General features: G+C 36.6%; 2 protein-coding genes across 3 annotated transcripts in view; one reads left to right on the top strand and one right to left on the bottom strand.

Moving 5' to 3' along the window:
- Positions 1–10,435, top strand: Secp43 (tRNA Selenocysteine associated protein). Its single transcript, XM_088261485.1, has 6 exons — positions 1–175; positions 639–713; positions 2,614–2,899; positions 4,041–4,246; positions 5,601–5,787; positions 9,029–10,435. Exons 1-6 carry the CDS (start codon positions 137–139, stop codon positions 9,148–9,150), a joined length of 915 nt encoding a protein of 304 aa, XP_088117611.1. The 5' UTR covers positions 1–136; the 3' UTR covers positions 9,151–10,435.
- The window catches only part of Bdp1 (transcription factor TFIIIB component B'' homolog Bdp1), a 25,131-nt gene continuing 16,625 nt past the window's right edge, over positions 9,821–18,326 (bottom strand). For both annotated transcript variants that reach the window (XM_088261482.1, XM_088261484.1), the window contains exon 6: positions 9,821–17,984. In XM_088261482.1, the coding sequence (XP_088117608.1) occupies positions 17,680–17,984 (305 nt within the window). In that variant the 3' untranslated portion in view covers positions 9,821–17,679. The remainder of the gene's footprint in view (positions 17,985–18,326) is intronic.

Below are 18,326 nucleotides of genomic sequence, written 5' to 3' on the forward strand. Positions count from 1 at the left end.
ACGAAATATTTATTTTCTTTCGTGTTTTGACGTTTTGACCGGGATTCAATAAGTAATATAGTTTTTTAAAATATTAACTAGTGTGCAGTTTCATAAAGTTAAAAGTGTAAGACAAAGTATAAATAAACCTTGCATCATGAATCCGACGGTACATTGCCAGCTTTGGATGGGAAATGTAAGTTAAATTCAATCCAATTCCGGCTCTGAAATATAACCTAACTAACATGATTGCAAATTAAAATCTTGTTAAACGCTTCAATTCTTTCCATAATTCCTTTTCATTTTCCCCCTTATTCGCATCCAATGGTGCATAAGGGACCCCGTTGTATTATTATTCACTTATATGTTTACAACATTTTGAGTGTGTCCAAATACTTGTTCACAAAATCTAGATTATCTCCAATTACAGGAGTTATTTTCATATTATTTTTTGACATCTCATCAAAGATGAAGAAGAATATGGAAGTCTGGGCATTTACGGGGCTGACGACCGTCATCGGCTGATGCCCAGACTTTCATATTCTTCTTCATGTTTGATGAGATGTCAAAAAAAAAAAAAATAATACACTTATATGTTCATATTATCGTCGCTAGAGGAATCGTTTTCTTAATAATGATGATGTTTTCTGTATCCTTAGTTGGAGGCCAATATGACCGAAAGCTTCATCATGGCTGCATTCCAGAAGATGGGAGAACATCCTCAAAATGTCAAGGTACCTGCAATTTTTTAAATTACACATTGACAAAAAAGGAAAGAATGCACGGCTGACATAAGCATTATCGATAAAATTAAGAAAGGTGTGTTGAGATGGTTTGGACATGTGGAACGTATGAGTGAGGAAAGAACGGTTAAACAAATTTATGAGGCGAATGTAGTTGGAAAAAAACGCAGAGGAAGACCGAGGAAAACTTGGCACAATCAGGCATGTCAAATACTTGAAAGCGGCCGGGTCAGGAGTCGTAATAATCGTCGGGTATGTATGAGGAGATGCATGAATGTAAAAAAGGCAAAGAATGTGCAAAGACTGAATGAGAAGATTCATGACTGAATGCGGTCAAAAGTATTATACACCCATACCTCGCTTTACGGCCTAGATACGTTCCACGAAACTTGGCCGCAAAGTGAAAAGCCGTACAAGGCATCAATTATTCTAGTATAAATTCATACAAATTCAATGGGATCGGTTCCAAATTTGTTAAAAATGTAACGTGGCTTATCATTCAAAATGTATTTTATCTTTTTATTTCATTTAAATCAAAAATACATGCGTAACAAGTACATACATTTGTACAAAAAAAATAATAACAGACTCCAAAAATCAACAATAATCTATAAAAAAAATTAAACAACTGCACGTTAAAACATGTGTATGTGTACATACATATTTTTTTAAAATGACTTCAGTCTGCAGACGATGAAGAAATGGTAACCTACAGATCACTGTCGCCATCATTTTTCGCTGGTAAGGATGGGCCTGGCTTAAAATAATTGCCCAACGTTGTTTGTCTCGCCTTCTTGTCTTTTTCGTTCTTCAGTGATTGGCAACGTGTAGATATATCGACATCGAAAAAAGTTTTTTTTGCCATTATAGCGAAACATTTTAGGCCGTAAATCGAAAACGTGCCTTAATTGAAGAGGGCCGTTATAGCGAAATGCCATATAAAGACATCCGTATAGCGAGGTATGGGTGTAATATAAAATTATTCATTTGCAGCGACAAAAATAAATAATTTCTGAAAAAATCGGGGATAATATCACTAAATACACAAACGTTTCTCAGTGTGTGCGTGCGCGCTGTGCTTTGTGTACACGCGTATGCGGTTTGATACTGTTTCTGCCGATTTCCTTTTAGTAACGCACAAGTCGTCCTGCGCGGCACTTGTGTTGCTACGTCAGGTATGGCGGCCACTTCCCATGTATTTTTTTCTCGTTTTAAGATACTTATCAGAGCTAACATTACAGAATTGTTACATTTCAACTTCAACTATGTTCAATTAAAGAAACATTTAGAAGTATTCACATTTTTTCCATTTACAAATGGTTTACAAAATCACCATTACACGTGGAAGTTTTTAGCACCGTAAGGGAAAGGTTCACAGTAGCATGTGTGTCTGTACCTTTACAGCTGTTTGCTAATATAGCAGATACTGGCTTTACACATCGCGCACTCCTTTCAAGAACGTCATAAATCAAAATACTTGATTTTTCAGGAGAACGTTTTTAAAGTTTAAAAATATAATACAATGCATTAAAAATAAATATCAAGCCACTTTTTGAACTTTTTACTGTGCAACAGATCTTTTTAGATAAAATCTGAAGGTTTTTTCTCCATTTGAAAAATATTTAGTATATTTAAAAAAAATAACTAGACAATACATTTTATTCAAAATGCAAAAACAACACTTTCTGCCCTGTAGCGGGTAAATATTAAGTTAAAAATATGCCTCAATATTTTGCTGGGATATAGTACATTTTCTGGGCATTCCGAAAACACGCACAACTGAAAATTTACAATTTTCGATTTATGACGTTCTTGAAAGGAGTGAGCGACATGTCTCGATACCGGTGAATATCCATGAATGAGTGTCCGTTTGAATATCTGAATATCACAGGTGATGCGCAACAAGTACACGGGCGAGCCGGCCGGCTACTGTTTTGTGCACTTTGCGACGGACGAGGCGGCCATTGACGCGATGCACAAGCTCAACGGCAAACCCATCCCAGGCACCAACCCCGTGGTGCGTTTCCGGCTCAACAACGCCAGCCGCGAGAGCAAGGCGCAGGCGCCCATGGAGCGGGAGTTCTCCCTGTGGGTGGGCGACCTCACCACCGACGTGGATGACTACAGCCTTTACAGAGTCTTCTCGCAGAAGTATTCCTCCATCAAGACGGCCAAGGGTAGGTTGATGGTCAATTTTCCCTTTTTAAAAATGAACTTTGATACCATATTATGGTCTGTGTCTAATTCCTTATGTTAACACATTTCGTACGGGTTTTACGCCTGCTGACCGCTGGCGACAGGATTTGATAATTATGTACATATAGTTTAGACCAGTGGTCTCAAAACTCAACAAGGATGAGAGATACTTTCAGAAATTGAACTTGTCTGGTAAACTACCCATACAAATTCCCATTTTAAAGTTTTTTATCAACGGCCTCATCGTACCGTACCACACATAATATTTTTATATCAGTTTAAATAAATTAGAACATCAGATTAACAATACAACTTTAAATGCGTACTTTCAATATTTATTTATAAACAAAATAATAATTGGTAATAGGTATGATATAAAAATTAACATAATAAGAAAATTTACTAGGCAAATTTAATAACCTACACGAGCCACCGAAAAAGCCTCGGCGAGCTACCGGTAGCTCACGAGCTACCTTGATCACTGGTTTAGACCTTAACAAAGAGGATTGGTACATAATATAAATATAAAAACATTAAATAATTTCTTTTCTGCCTTTGAAATGAGGCCAGTAAAAATACTCTTCCCGTCCTTAAGCATTAATGGACCGAACGGGTAGAAATACATTTCCCGTCCTTAGTGTGGTAATACATTGTTGTCAGGCGGTTTTTTAATCAACCCCAATCCTAATTAGTATGCTAATTAAGGTAGTATATAAATTACAAGTAACCACAAACATAATTTCCTATATGTATAATGTTTTTTGGCGTCTCACTCTACAAAAAGTAAACAAATAGGACACTTTTTAGCGTTCCCCGCAAATAATGTGTTAATGCGACTCCGATTGCCCTAGCTATTGAGGCGTTTTTTGTTAATAAAACCAATGTTCTGTAAAACCTCCTCCATTAACTTTCCATTATACCATTGTCTTTCACTCTGAACTCTTTCACTTATGTTACCTTTATCCTATTACATATATCCTACTTTAAGATCCATGAATTTGTAGAGCAATACAATTCGTCTTGCCTTCATACAATTAACAATTAAATATTACAGCACCCTATAAACCAATGGGTGGGTATAGGGGTTAGAAAAGTCAGTAATATTTAAAATGCTGTCGGCAGTGATCTTGGACACTTCTGGGTTCAGCAAGGGGTACGGGTTTGTGCGGTTCGGCAGCGAGGAGGAGCAGAAGCACGCGCTGTGGGCCATGAACGGCTACTCCGGCCTCGGATCCAAGCTGCTCAAGATATGCAACGCCGTCCCCAAACCCAAGAGCGCCTCCAACGGCAGCAGCGGCAGCACGCAGCAGTTCATCACCGTCCCCACTGTGAGTGATATGATGGCTTTAAATTCATCATCATAATCATCATTTTTGACTATCCTTTAATTAATTTACTTCTTAATTACAAATAACAAATTACAGTCCTCTACTTACGCGATTTCAACTTACGTGAATTGGTACTTACACGATTTTAAAAATTAAAAAAATTCTCAAGTCTTTTATTTACACATAGTTTTGTGTTGATAGGAAAGTGAGAGAGAAAATGAGAGAAATGGCCCTGGCTCATGCCTTGCACCCTTTCCCTCCACCTTTACTGACCACAGGATGCGATTAACAACTAAGTCGTCATTTTGATTTCTTCCTTGTTAGTTACGTGTGTGTTGCGATCGGGATTCTTTTCACATTTTCATTTTCATTTGCATGTAGATCTATTCTGTTTTCACATATCGCTCACTCTTTTCAACAACGTCATATGTAAAAAAAAATGTCAATTTTCAGTTGTGCATGTTTTCGGAATGCCCAGAAAATGTACTATATCCCAGCAGAAGCGGCATATTTTTGACTTAATGTTTACTTGACTTACTGTACAATAATGTGGCCTCACTGAATTTTTCTGTGGCGAGGGCACATTTGTATAATCTAAGAACATTGTTTATGCAATCAAATGGCTGAATGATGCGATGTGTTTCAGTCATTAATAACAATAAACATCATGAACATGAAACATCATTAATTGATTCGGCAGTCACTCTGTGGTAAAATGTATCAATTTTTGATTTAAGTTTTACTTAGTGAATAGCACTATTCTTTAAAATCTATCTATCTTATCTTAAATACATACGGTTTTTGAAAATGATGCGGAATGCACCAAAACATGTGTCCAATAGATTTTGTAATATTTATTGCATTTGAAAGACCTGTATAAATACAGATATCGCTCACTCCTTTCAACAACGTCATATATAAAAAAAACTTGATTTTTCAGGAGATCGTTTTTAAAGTTTAAAAATATTATTCAATGTATTAAAAATACATATCAAGCCACTTATTGAACTTTTTAGCTAAAACCTGAATGTTTTTTCTCCTTTTGAAAAATATTTAGTATATTTAAAAAAATAATTAAACATTACCTTTTCTTGAAAATGCAAAAACAACACTTTCTGCCCTGTAGCGGGTAAATATTAAGTTAAAAATATGCCGCTTTTGCTGGGATGTAGTACATTTTCTGGGCATTCCGTAAACATGCACAACTGAAAATTGACGATTTTTGATATATGACGTTGTTGAAAGCAGTGAGAAATAAAATAATGCAAATGAATTTGTGATTTGATCGATAATGATATAGATGTGCACTTTTTGTTTTGCCATGTATCAGCACTTGATGTTTGTGTGATTGCAGGAGTACAGCCAGCAGCAGTACTACGACCCGTCGGCCTACTGGCAGAACTACTCGGCCGCCTGGTCGGGCTACTACGGGGCGAACGGGGGCGCGGGGGCGGGGGGCGCGGGCGAGGAGGCCCCCGCCCCCGCACCCGACACTTCGCACCCCCCGCCCTCCACCGCGGACAGGAGCCTCGCCCTCATAGGTAGCCTTCCCTCATCCCAACCTAACCATTTTGACTCTTCACTCTAAGAACTTTCATAATATTTTGAATGTGTCCGAATACTTGTTCACAAATCTGGATTATCTCCGATTAGGAGCTATTTTTATGTTGTAGATGCTTCTTTCATCTAATCATAGATGTCTCTAGTGAAATTCTAGTCAATTGGAGCAATATGTTTCAAATTTGAACAATATATTGTAGTCGTACAGGAGAAAGTGACCAACTACCAAAATGTAAAATGTTCAGGAGGGCCATTTAAGTCACTTTTGCTTGGCAAGAAAATAAACACCAATGCAGTTAGTCATTTTTAACAAGTCAATATATTATACTTCCAAGCTTAAAATCCTTTGGGAATTTTTTCAGGGCAATATTAATCTAATAAGATATCAAATAGTCAATGATCACGTTTTTGTAAAACAATGCACTTGGTCACTTTCTCCTGTATGACTACGATATATAGAAGTTCCAAGAATTTGAGTAGTGTGGTTTTCAATCGTGGGTAGAGTTGGTGAATGTTACATGTGTGTAAAGCGATCACTTAAAGCAGCTTTTGATGGTCATAAGCCCTGTAAATGGCCAGACTTCCATATTCTTCTTCATCTTTGTTGAGATGTCAAAAAATAATAGTAATAACTTTTAGTATTTCTATGTTATTGTTATATGTGTGATTGTTATTAAATCGCAGAGAACTCAACTAAAAATTCTTATTTCTTAAATTTAATTATACTCGCTGATTCTTGTTTTGAATTTTCTGGAAGTCGTGCCGATGTATCACAGTCGCAGTTTAAGGCCAAGATATCGAACGTTAAAACTTATAAATTAAAGTTTTCATGCATAATTTTTTTTGGAATAAATATTGAAATATTGGTTTTTAATTTTTCAAAACTTCTAACCTTTCAATAACTCTTTTCTTTTCGAAACCAGATGTGAAGGTCCAAAAAGTTGCATTTCCAATATTGCACAACAAATCCTTTAACCGGATCCACGCGGCTCGCATAACCGTATGTGTTTTAACAAAACATGCCCCATACGCGGCTGACAGCGCGTTTGTGTTTTTACATTGCTCCAAGTTTCGAACCTCAGTTCAACTTAGAGGGATTTTTTCATGGTGTGGAACTTTGGATGAAATAATACGTCAATCCTTGGCCTTATGACATCTGTTGAAATATCTAACTAATAATTTGTAACATCACAAGGATAAATAAAAGAACAGATCCCTAATTTTTCTTGCGGTCGGTAATTAGTCCGCGCCATAATCATGCCCTATATCTGTCTCACTCTCGACGCTACGCATCGCCAGTGGGTAAGAGTGACACACAATGCGTGCTTTGATTTATTTATGTTACGATCCAATTTGTTTATATTACGATATATTTCAAGAATAATGTGACACACGTGTATTATAGAGTACCAAAAAGGCACAATGAATCCCATTGAACTTTTTGTTTAGGAAAATAAATCGTTTCTTAATTAAATACATGATAAAAGTAATCATTTGTCTCTTAGGAACAAAGTTAACGCGGTTAAAAGGTTAAATGGAAATCTGTTCTGTTTACTGTATTCTATCGAAATCTTAATTAAAGTTGCGACAAAACGTGACCAATCCTGTGTTAAATCAATTTAAATCGCACCAAAACGTAACAATTTTACAAGCTAGGATTCCTGACTACTTAAAATCATTTATACTGGAAATGTAACGTTTTGGTGAGGACCTCCACATATTTTATATTTATTTCGAAGAAACACTTTTTTTTTCAATAGAAAAATAATATTTTAAGAAAAGAAAAAAACAAATACGTCAAATGTGTTAATTTTGTTTAATTTTTTAAAACTTGTTTATGTTAAGTCTTTATTTATTGTTTCGGCATTTACTTTGTGGTAAGACATGTAACAATGATTAAGGAAACACTTGTTTTTATACCACTTCGAGTTTATTAATGACTACTAGTTTCGGAAGCTAAACTTCCACCGTCAGGTCTGAATAATAACAATATTAATAATGATAATAATTATGTAGACCTGACGATAGAAGTTTAGCTTCCGAAACTAGTAGTCACTAACCCTTATAGTGCTGAGCTTATTTTCACATTATGCATAAATTGCTAATTGCTTTTCATCATCACTACTCGACGAATTTGACATTTTGTAGGTAGAAATAAAAAAAATTACTTAAAAAAATTCAAAAATTAATTTTAAATTCTCAGCAAAATAATTGTAAATGGTTATTTATAAATGGTATTAACTTATTAAAAACGTTATACATGCGCGCGCAAGTCCGTACAGGTCGATACCTAAATCAAATTAGGTATTCCGACGCTCCGCACTTTATACGCATTAATATAGAGTCGATCTATCGACAGTTCGCACTCTAAGGGTTAATAAACTCAAGTTGTATAAAAACAAGTGTTTTCTTAACACATTAGTTACGGCAATGTTTTGATAAAACTGTATCTTGAAGCGGGCGACATTAGACAGCTGTCCGGAAATATAAAATATGTCAGTGAGCTTCATATTTTGAACTTGTGGTTGAACTCGAAAACAATACAAAAACGGTTAAATGGTCTCTAACGTCTCAAAATAAAATCATGTTAGTCCACAAATCACAAAAGTAAAAAAAATGTTAAAAACACTAATAAAATATTAGAAAATAACAACACAGTTTAACAACCGCCGAAAACTCAAAATCTTCAAATAAAAAATGATTTATGGGCTTTCCCCACACGCGTTTATTGCTTTGTAAGTACCAACTGCCGACTTAAAGTAAAGGACAATGATCTTTGTATTTTATTTCATTTTAGGACAAAGAAAAAAACGCACAGTCTGTATCCATTGTTTAAAGTTAATTTGTAACATTTCCTTCAAAACAGATTACGACCATTAGCTATGTTTTGAACCAGTAAATATCAGTATTATTTTTTTATATTACAACGACATCTATCCACTTCACAATAAAAGCAAAAAGGCCAAGAGATTAGAAGTTTATGACGTGTTTTTTGTATACTAAATTGAAGGTAGCCGAAATGCACAAAAATGTGCACCCCGCCACCACACAAGGTTTCTGAAACGCACAAATATGTGCACACCGTACACAATGTGTTAATCATTGTGTTAAGTCTTGTTAACCTTAATCCCATGTCCCAAAATGAGAAATGGAAATCTCTCATCGGGACTAATTTATATATGACTTATGTAATACATTTTAAAATAAATAAACAAATTGCAGATCACAAGGTCCCCCTGGACGTGGAGCAGATGAATCGGGACGCCATCGAGAAAGACCGCTCCCTGTGGGACGCCATCGACTCCGCCCGGTGGCTGCCCTCTGACATCATGGAAGTCTACTAACACTTAGTACTAGTCGTCTCTAGTAGTCTACCAACACTTAACTGCACAATTTTGCCAGAAACATGCGTCGGATACCGCATTCATTTTGCAAACTCAACACTTTAATCTCTCGAGTAGTAAGATATTAACACACTTTGGACGGGAAAGGTATTTATTATAACTGCGGACAGCCGGTAGAATTCCATTGAAAATTTTTGGGTAATATATCCAAAATTTTGTCCGCCTCTATAGTGTAATGGTCAGCGTGTTTAACTACCGTGCTGGAGGTCCGGGTTTGATTCCCAGGGGGGGGTGAAAATAAATATTAGTAATTTTACATTGTAATATTTATTTAATATTACCCTGCACTGGTTCCTGAAGCGCAAGAGTGATCACCTTGCCTTCATGTAAGTAATGATCAAGATAACACTGCGTCAATTCGATGCAGTGCCTTATGCACCATTGGGTGCGGATAAGGGTTATAAGTAATATCCAAAATTATTAAAAAAAACGAGTATTTCTACTCTTACAGTTGATTGATGCTTATGAACGGGAAGGGTACTTTTACCCTTCCCGTTAGGAAGTCAGAAAAGAAGGAATTAAATATTTAATGTTTTTATATGAATATTTTGTACCAATCTCTTTGTTAAGATTATCAAATCCCGTCGAGAGTGGTCTGCAGGCGTAAAAAACACCTGTCCGAAATGTGTCAAGGTCTTAACTATGTGTATGTAATTATAAAAATTCACTACCAGTATTTCGCAAGCGTAAAAAATACCTGTCTGAAATGTGTTGGTGACATTTCAAAACATGGTTTGTTCAGTTGGTAAAATATATAACTAGCCGATAAATGATTTCATTGTATTGTATCATCAAAATACGGTGTTGGTAGCTCAAATCCCGACATAATCTGGGAATATTGGAGAGATAATCCACTACGTCCCTGCAGTGGGGCCATACGCTATCTGACCTGCTATTTTATGGCTTCACAGTTGGGGCTGTATGCACGGAGAGGTTGACTGCGTAAGCCTAAAATTTCATCACTCCATGGCGGGATATTCTTACGAAATATCAATTGATGATAGAATATAGTGAAAGGTATACTTTTGAAATTTATAATATATATTTCGTAAGTATATTTGCCATCGAGTAGTGAAATTTAAAAGCGTAAATATTACATTTATTTTTGTTGTATATTATGTTTTATTGTATATTAGGCATATCGCTCACTCCTTTCAAGAATGTCATAAATAAAAAAACTTGATTTTTCAGGAGAGCGTTTTTAAAGTTTAAAAATATAACACAATGTATTAAAAATAAATATCAAGCCACTTATTGAACTTTTTACTGTGCAACAGATCTTATGAGGTAAAACCTGAAGGTTTTTTCTCCATTTGAAAAATATTTAGTATATTTCAAAAAATAATTAAACATTACCTTTTCTTCAAAATGCAAAAACAACATTTTCTGCCCTGTAGCGGGTAAATATTAAGTTAAAAATATGCCTCTTTTGGTGGGATATAGTACATTTTTTGGGCATACCGAAAACATGCATAACTGAAAATTGACGATTTTTTATTTATTACGTTCTTGAAAGGAGTGAGCGATATGTCTTTAAGTGTTAACACATTGTCGGCGGGTGGTTTTTCATCAACCCTTATTAGTTAACTAGTTAGGATTGTATACTAATCACAAGTAACCGCAAACCCAACTCCGATGTGTATAATGTTTTTTTGGCATCTCGCGTTGTACCAAAGGTAAGCAAATAAAACGCTTATCAGTGTCTCCCGCTCTCTACCAACAGTATGTTAATGAAACTTTTAAGCGTTTCCCGCAAACAATGTGTTAATAATGCACCCTGGTAAACCATAAATACGGACCAATAGTCTGAAATGAAATATTCTTTAAGTTCATAAAGAACACTGCCGTGTAAGTAACAAGAGTTCTCACAAACCGAACCATTTAAAAAAAATTCATCTTTGCTATATGTATCATAGATCCATCAATATATTTTGTGAATAATAATATAATCGTGATCAATTTACACTGCCACTTTTACTGTCCATATGTGAAATAGATTAAAATAATTGGATTAAGTGTTTGCACTCGCAATGTATTTTGTTCTTTACAACATTTTGAGTGTGTCCAAATACTTGTTCACAAATCTGGATTATCTCCAATTATAGGAGTATTTTTCATATCATTTTTGGACATCTCATTAAAGATGAAGAAGAATATGGAGTCTGGGCATTTACGGGGCTGACGACCGTCATAGGCTGGTTTTAGTGATCACTTTACACACGTGTAACATTCACCAATTCTACCCATTATTGACAACCACTCTACTCAAATTCTTGGAAGTTCTATATGTATATATAAACCAATTTTGAAACATTGTTCTTGAATCACTAGAACTTCACTATGACGGTCGTCAGCCCCGTAAATGCCCAGACTTCCATAGTCTTCTTCATCTTTGATGAGATATCAAAAAATTATATTTTGTTCTTGTTGTATGTAGAGTGTTCACTCGTAGAGTTTTCTTTTTAATTAGATTTAAGTTTTGTACTGACATTTCTTGGTTGCATTTTAACAGCTACATACTTTTTTCATTCTTAAAAAACTATTATATCTGGATTTGGAATTAACATAATCAAATTTACTCGACCGATAATGTATTTTTTTTTTCAATATGTATTAAAAGAAATTTTATAAAATAATAATAATAATTGGTGAATTTTTGTTTATTTATGTATTTGATACATAAAACAGGATATCCATCTTTATAATTCCTTTTTTCTATACGCCACGTGATTGTGATTGTGACGAGGGAAATAAAATATTTTATTACAAAATAAACGAAACATTGTTTTTATTCTCCAGTCTTCACATCATTTTATTCACAATTTGTTATTACAATACATTAATAATATATTATATTTATAATATTGAGACATTTACAGATCTTTTACAAGTAATTAATTAATTACAGCACCATAAAAAAATATAAAAATAAATAAACGTTTATTTATTATACACGGATTATTTTTAGCTTTAACCACTTACGTAAGGTATAAACTTATACTTGAATTTGAATTGTCAATGTTTTTATTTTTAATATATGTAATTCAGTCCCACCGAAATTGACAGTAAACAATCTCAAAAGACGCTCGACTGCGAAACTGGCGTCGCGGGTTCGATTCCCGCTATTTGCAAAATAAATTTAAAAATGATTTATTTTCAATTGGTCCGGGTGTTTGTGATGTGTTTTTCACAGTCACCTTCCCTATCCCTACTATTCTACTTGCAGACAAGCCTCTAGGCTTTGCGGGTTATTCCTTAAAAAAAAGCTGAAATGACATCTACCGAAAACACATTCTAGATGAAGTGTAATTTCCAGTTTTTACACAAAGGATGGACACGTGAACTTCGCTCGGACTGATGCAATATCGGATAGCAAAATCCATTGAAAATCAGAAAGAGCCAAAAGAGAGAGATTAAGGATCTGAGGTAATATAAAAGATGGAGATGGATAATAGCCTATGTATGGGCTATTATCTCATTCCGTCACCAGCAATATGACATGTTCTATTTTCACCCCGTGACACTTCAAAGTCACCCCGTGACACTCCGATTCTTCGAGTACTAGTACGGCGTGTACTACTCTCCAACCGGGACTCCAAATCACCCTATCTTCGCCTGCAGGATCCTTCGATGCCAACATCAAGACGACGCTTAGCTGATCTCCTTATTTACATCACACATTGTCGCTATCTGTTTACGACCATATATTATTAATTCTCACCAATACCCCCTTGCAATAGACAATATTAATCTCATTAACGAATAAAGAAGGACTGTCATATCGCTAACAATCGAGACTGGTTGAATACAGAATTAATCATTAACTCCGACGATGCGGAAACATCCGCATTATCCGGATCAAAAACGGGTAAAACTGGACCATGCGAGGACTACGTGCAGTCTTCTGAATCGTCAAAAAAGAAGAAATCCACAAAATTAATAAAACATTCTGGAGCGGATCAAATAAGCTTTTCTCATTTATAAGCACTGAGGTCAGCTGGAGATCAACCCGAGCAAGTACAATTAAAAAATTAAGAAATTCATCCCCGAAAGTGAAAAGCGGCCTGCTAACTCGGCTTCAGAGTGACGGGCAGACCGCAATTAATTTTACTAAGGATGAATCCCCGTCTATTTATGTAGACTTAAACATTTCCAGAAACAGATAGATATCTCAAAACAAACTTTTTTTCTTCTAAAAAAGTGTACTTTGTTGACTTATAATAATTCATACTAAGAATAAAATTAACTTAGTATGAATTCATGTTGAGTGAGCAATGGTTTTGATAATATTCTCATTGGTTTCAAAGTTATTGAATTTTAGTACGAAAATAGACTGTTCTGTCCATTATGCGGCGGCCTAACTGCGACCTCCAACATCAGGCTCAGGCAAGACCTTCATCTGTCCACCTTCTTTAGCATGTACCTATTTCTCAAATCCAATTCGAGTCAACGAGAACAGAGCCCGCACAACTTACGTACAAAATCTTCGATTTGCAAAATTGTAGAGCAAATAAAAAATTGCGTTCGGGTGTGGACTGTAGACAGTTTAACAGATTTGCAAACTTATAAAAGGGCAAATCATGAAAAGAGTCGCCTACACGTGCTGGAAGAAATAACTCGGATGAAGCGTATGAAAACTTCCATTAGTCTTTTAGAAAGATGGAAAGAATATTTCATATAAGTGTATGCGTACACCCCTTATATATCTAAGCCACAGTGAGAGGCCGATGAATTCTATCTGAAACTACAGGAAGTAATGGAAAACATTTCATACAATCATAAATTAATTGTTTTCGGAGACCTCGATGCGAGAATAGGAAATCAGGAACTAAACGGAGTTAAACAGAGATTCAACAATAATACACAATACAAATGGATACAGTTCTGTGCCCTTAATGAATTTAGAATTAACAACACATTCTTTCCACATAAACAACAACATATGTGTGCATTCGAAAACACTAGAGCAGAAAAATGCAACATGTATTTCATACCAGTGTATGTGTTTGAGTGTGGGCATGTTTGACATATTTGCAAACTCGTAAAAGGACAAATCATGAAAACAGCCACCTACATGTGGTGAAAGAAACAACTCGGATGAAGCATCTGAAAACTGCTATTAGTCTTTCAGAATATTTATATTTCATTCGCATATGTGTACTTTTGGGCGTGGGTTCTAAAGTTTAACAGATTTGCAAACTCGTGAAAGGACAAATCATGAAAACAGCCGCCTACATGTGATGAAAAAAATAACTCGGATGAAGCATCTGAAAATTGCTATTAGTCATCAGTCTTTCAGAAAGATGGAAATAATATTTAATACAAGTGTACGCATTTGGGTGGGGGCTCTAAAGTTTAACGGATTTGCAAACTTGTAAAAGGGCAAATCATGAAAAAAACAATTCAGCCGCCCACATATTGCGGAAGAAATAACTCGGATGAAGCATCTGAAAACTGCTATTAGTCTTTCAGAAAGATGGAAAGAATATTTCATACAAGTGTATGCGTTTGGGTTTCAAACTTCTACCACAGACCCAACGGAACATACAGTTTTATGTATTTGATAACCCAACTACGAGAGAATATGATGCTAGAGGAAGCGACATTTTTACAGAGACGGAAAACGAAACTATAGAGAAATTACGTTCATGGACAGAGGAAAGCGAAGCAGCACCGGAATGCATTCTCCAATCTCCTTGGAAACTCACTTGTTACCATTCGGGAACAAAAACCCTCACCGGCACTTGACACACACATCTCCAAGTGATCACATACCTTTGGAGCCGCTGTTCCATCCAGAAATCGCTCATATCAATCAATTTCACGTGTCACAAAACGATCCCTGATCCAAACTAATCGGTCGGAGATAAAAGATAGAACAGTTAGATTATTCAATATATTACAATGAATAAAAGACAACTCGAAATGTGTGTCAGTTTATCTAGAATTCCAATCTATGAGAACGAACCGCCAAACCATTGGTATATTTCTGAAAGGAAACAATAAAACAAATCAAAACGGGTAGTTGAACCCGTTGCTGTCAATACCGTATTGGTCAGACTGTGTGTCGGATAATGTGGAAGTCGGATAGAAAATAAAACATTTTGTAATGTATTCATTTCAAAGAACTTTTTTTCCATCCAGATATATGGAACGAGTAAAACAATTCACTTTAACGGGACGCACGTTCCTCGTTACGATGGGACATCTGGGGAAATACGTCAAATGTCAAAGGAACACCATGATATACTTATCGCGGGAAATACAGGATTTAATAGAATGTACGATATAAACAAATATCAATTCTATCGGAAGGCAACGAAAACAGATCTCAGATTATGTGAAAAACTGTTCCGGTTCTCAAATTGCCAAAACATAGAACTTCCCAGGAAACTTTAGAAGGCCTTCACCAAACATAAGTTTATCTCAACGTTACGAGATCAATTGACAAAATTTGAGTCAAGCTTACGCAATTCCTTTGTAAAATTCATCACATATTTGAGAATACCCGAAACAATATTACCAGACTGGGGACTGAAATTCACGTCCACGTAACAAAAGCGCAAGTCCACGTCGTCTGTGGCCGATGAAGCTCTGCGGAACATTGAAGACTTTCTAAAAAAAATTGTTGGTAAAAACCGGAATGATTGGGACAAATTTTTGCCAACAGCCATGATAGGCTGTAATTTAAATATACATTCAATAATCGAATTCTCACATTCCAACTCGTTTTCGCTGAAATAAACAGCAGTGCCAGGAAATTTACAAGATAATTCCAAATGGCAACTATACTGGACAACATGCCCACAGTTTCTCTGCCACTGCCAAAAACCTTATTCAATGCACAACACTATCAAAAGGCATTACAATGTTTACCACTACCAAAAGGATTAACGGCAGAACAGTATTTACCACAATCAGAAGGGTTAGCGGCATAACAATGTTTACCATTGTCAAAAGGGTTAACGGCGGAACAGTGTTTACCACAATCAAAAGGGTTAGCGGCATAACAATGTTTACCACTACCAAAAGGATTAACGACAGAACAGTGTTTACCACAGTCAAAAGGGTTAGCGGCATTACAATGTTTACCACTGCCAAAAGGATTAACGGCAGAACAGTGTTTACCACAATCAAAAGGGTTAGCGACATTACAATGTTTACCACTAACAAAAGGCTTAGTGGCGTTTCAATGGCAACCACTATCAAAAACCTTAGTGGGTTTTCGTTGCCAGCCACTATCCGAGTAGAATATTATTTTAACAAAAAATATCTCCAAAAAACTGAATCTATGGGATATACAGATATAAATTTAATTCATAAGAACATAATTGGATTTTATCCTCACAAATTACAGTTTTACAAGATTTAGTAGATATTGAGTTCAAATATAATTGATCTTTCATCAAACATAGATAGTGAGGAATAGAGCAGACATGGTGGAGACTGACCGGAGCATTTCGTTGTAACGTAACGTTGTAACATCGCTCGCGGCGAGCATCCGAAACTATGGATGGAGCGCTCAGCTCGCTGTACTGACTATACAAATGCTCGTATCGTAACGTGTTACGTTACGACCAAATGGCTCCGATCAGTCTCCGCCCTTAGGGTGCTCTATTGAGTCAATAATTACTATTTAGTGATAGAGTTTACACTCGGGTAAAGTAGAGAATAATAATAATAAAGTACAGAAATCATATTAATCTCAACAGCAAAAAAACAATTTCAAATGATAATTTCAAGCTAATGTGACCATTCACTTTTAAATTGGGACTGTAAATATTTGAAATTCCTCGGTGGAACAGCATTTTACTATGACTAATAAGGGCCCGACAAGTCTGATCATGTCGGTTTCAGCGATAACTGTTTGCTGGTTAAAAAATGTAAGTGGTAAAAGCTAAACGCCATCCTTCATAGCATCCCCAGTAATAAATAGCTAGCAAAAAACTTTAAGTCGAAATTCGTTACTTCACTTGGAAAACACCAAAAAAAATCTAGCGATAAATCGCCAACAATGAATGATTTATTAAGTTTTCTGATTCTAAAGTTTTTTGCTAAGTACACTTCTGACTTTTACTAGTAACTTAAAGTTTCTAGTCCGCCTCCGTGGTGTAATGGTTAGCGTATTTAGCTACCGTGCTGGAGGTCCCGGGTCCGATTCCCAGGGGGGGGGGTGAAAATAAACATTAGTGATTTTACACTAATATTTATTTCATATTTCACTGGACCCTGAAGCGCAGGGCTGATCACATTTCCTTCTTGTGTTAACGATCGAGATAAGACTGTGTTTATATAATGAAGTTCCCTATACACCATTGGGCGCGGATAAGGGTTAGAACGAGAAGAAGGTCCCTGAAGCGGAGGGCTGATCATCTTTCCTTCATGTGTTAACGATCAAGATAACACTGTGGGTGCGGATAAGGGTTTGAAGAAGACACTCCTGTGTCCGGTATAGAAGCTCTCCTGCACTCATACAGGTGTCACGCCCACCTGCCCGGCGATGGCGCGCACCACGTCCTCGGGCAGGTCGACAGGGCACAGGCGCATGCGGCCGTCCAGCTGCTGCGCCAGGTAGGCGCGCAGCGGCGCGGCGCCCAGCACCACCAGCGAGCCAGGCTCCAGGCCCGCGGGGCTGGGCGGCGAGGGCGGCGGCTCCAGCGCGCCATAGCGCTCTGCCAGCGCGTCCGAGCATAGCTGCCGCGCGTCCAGGCGCGGCGCCTTGGGACGCCGGGGCGCCAGTAGCTCCGTCGACTCGATGCTGTTGAGGGCGGCGCCTGAGGACAGTTTCAAAACAATCCCTGTAGCATGTTGTGAAAATTCAAACAATCCTCTTAGCATGTTGTGGAAATTCAAACCATTCTCTTAGCATTTTGTGAAAATTCAAACAATTCTCTTAGCATGTTGTGGAAATTCAAACAATCCCCTTAGCATGTTTTGAAAAATCAAACAATCCCGTTAGCATCCTTACGAACGCTAGGATAATAGAAATATGCGAGATCCAAGACGTTGTTAGGTAGGGAAGACAAAGAAAAAGACAATGGTACGCGCATGTGAGGAAAATGGAATCATCCAGACTCCTCCACATCGCACTGCAGACTAATCCCTCTTAAAAACAG

The sequence above is a fragment of the Brachycentrus maculatus genome, unplaced genomic scaffold (genome assembly GCF_059751285.1).
Source record: "Brachycentrus maculatus isolate JH-2025_06_01 unplaced genomic scaffold, ASM5975128v1 h1tg000157l, whole genome shotgun sequence".
Taxonomy (NCBI): Eukaryota; Metazoa; Arthropoda; class Insecta; order Trichoptera; family Brachycentridae; genus Brachycentrus; species Brachycentrus maculatus.

Bases quoted from the DNA above. Each gene is read 5' to 3' on its own strand.
- Secp43 (XM_088261485.1), top strand. From the start codon at position 137: ATGAATCCGACGGTACATTGCCAGCTTTGGATGGGAAAT. The intron at 2,900-4,040 runs GTAGGTTGATGG...TGCTGTCGGCAG, and splicing joins CTCCATCAAGACGGCCAAGG to TGATCTTGGACACTTCTGGG. The intron at 5,788-9,028 runs GTAGCCTTCCCT...AACAAATTGCAG, and splicing joins CAGGAGCCTCGCCCTCATAG to ATCACAAGGTCCCCCTGGAC.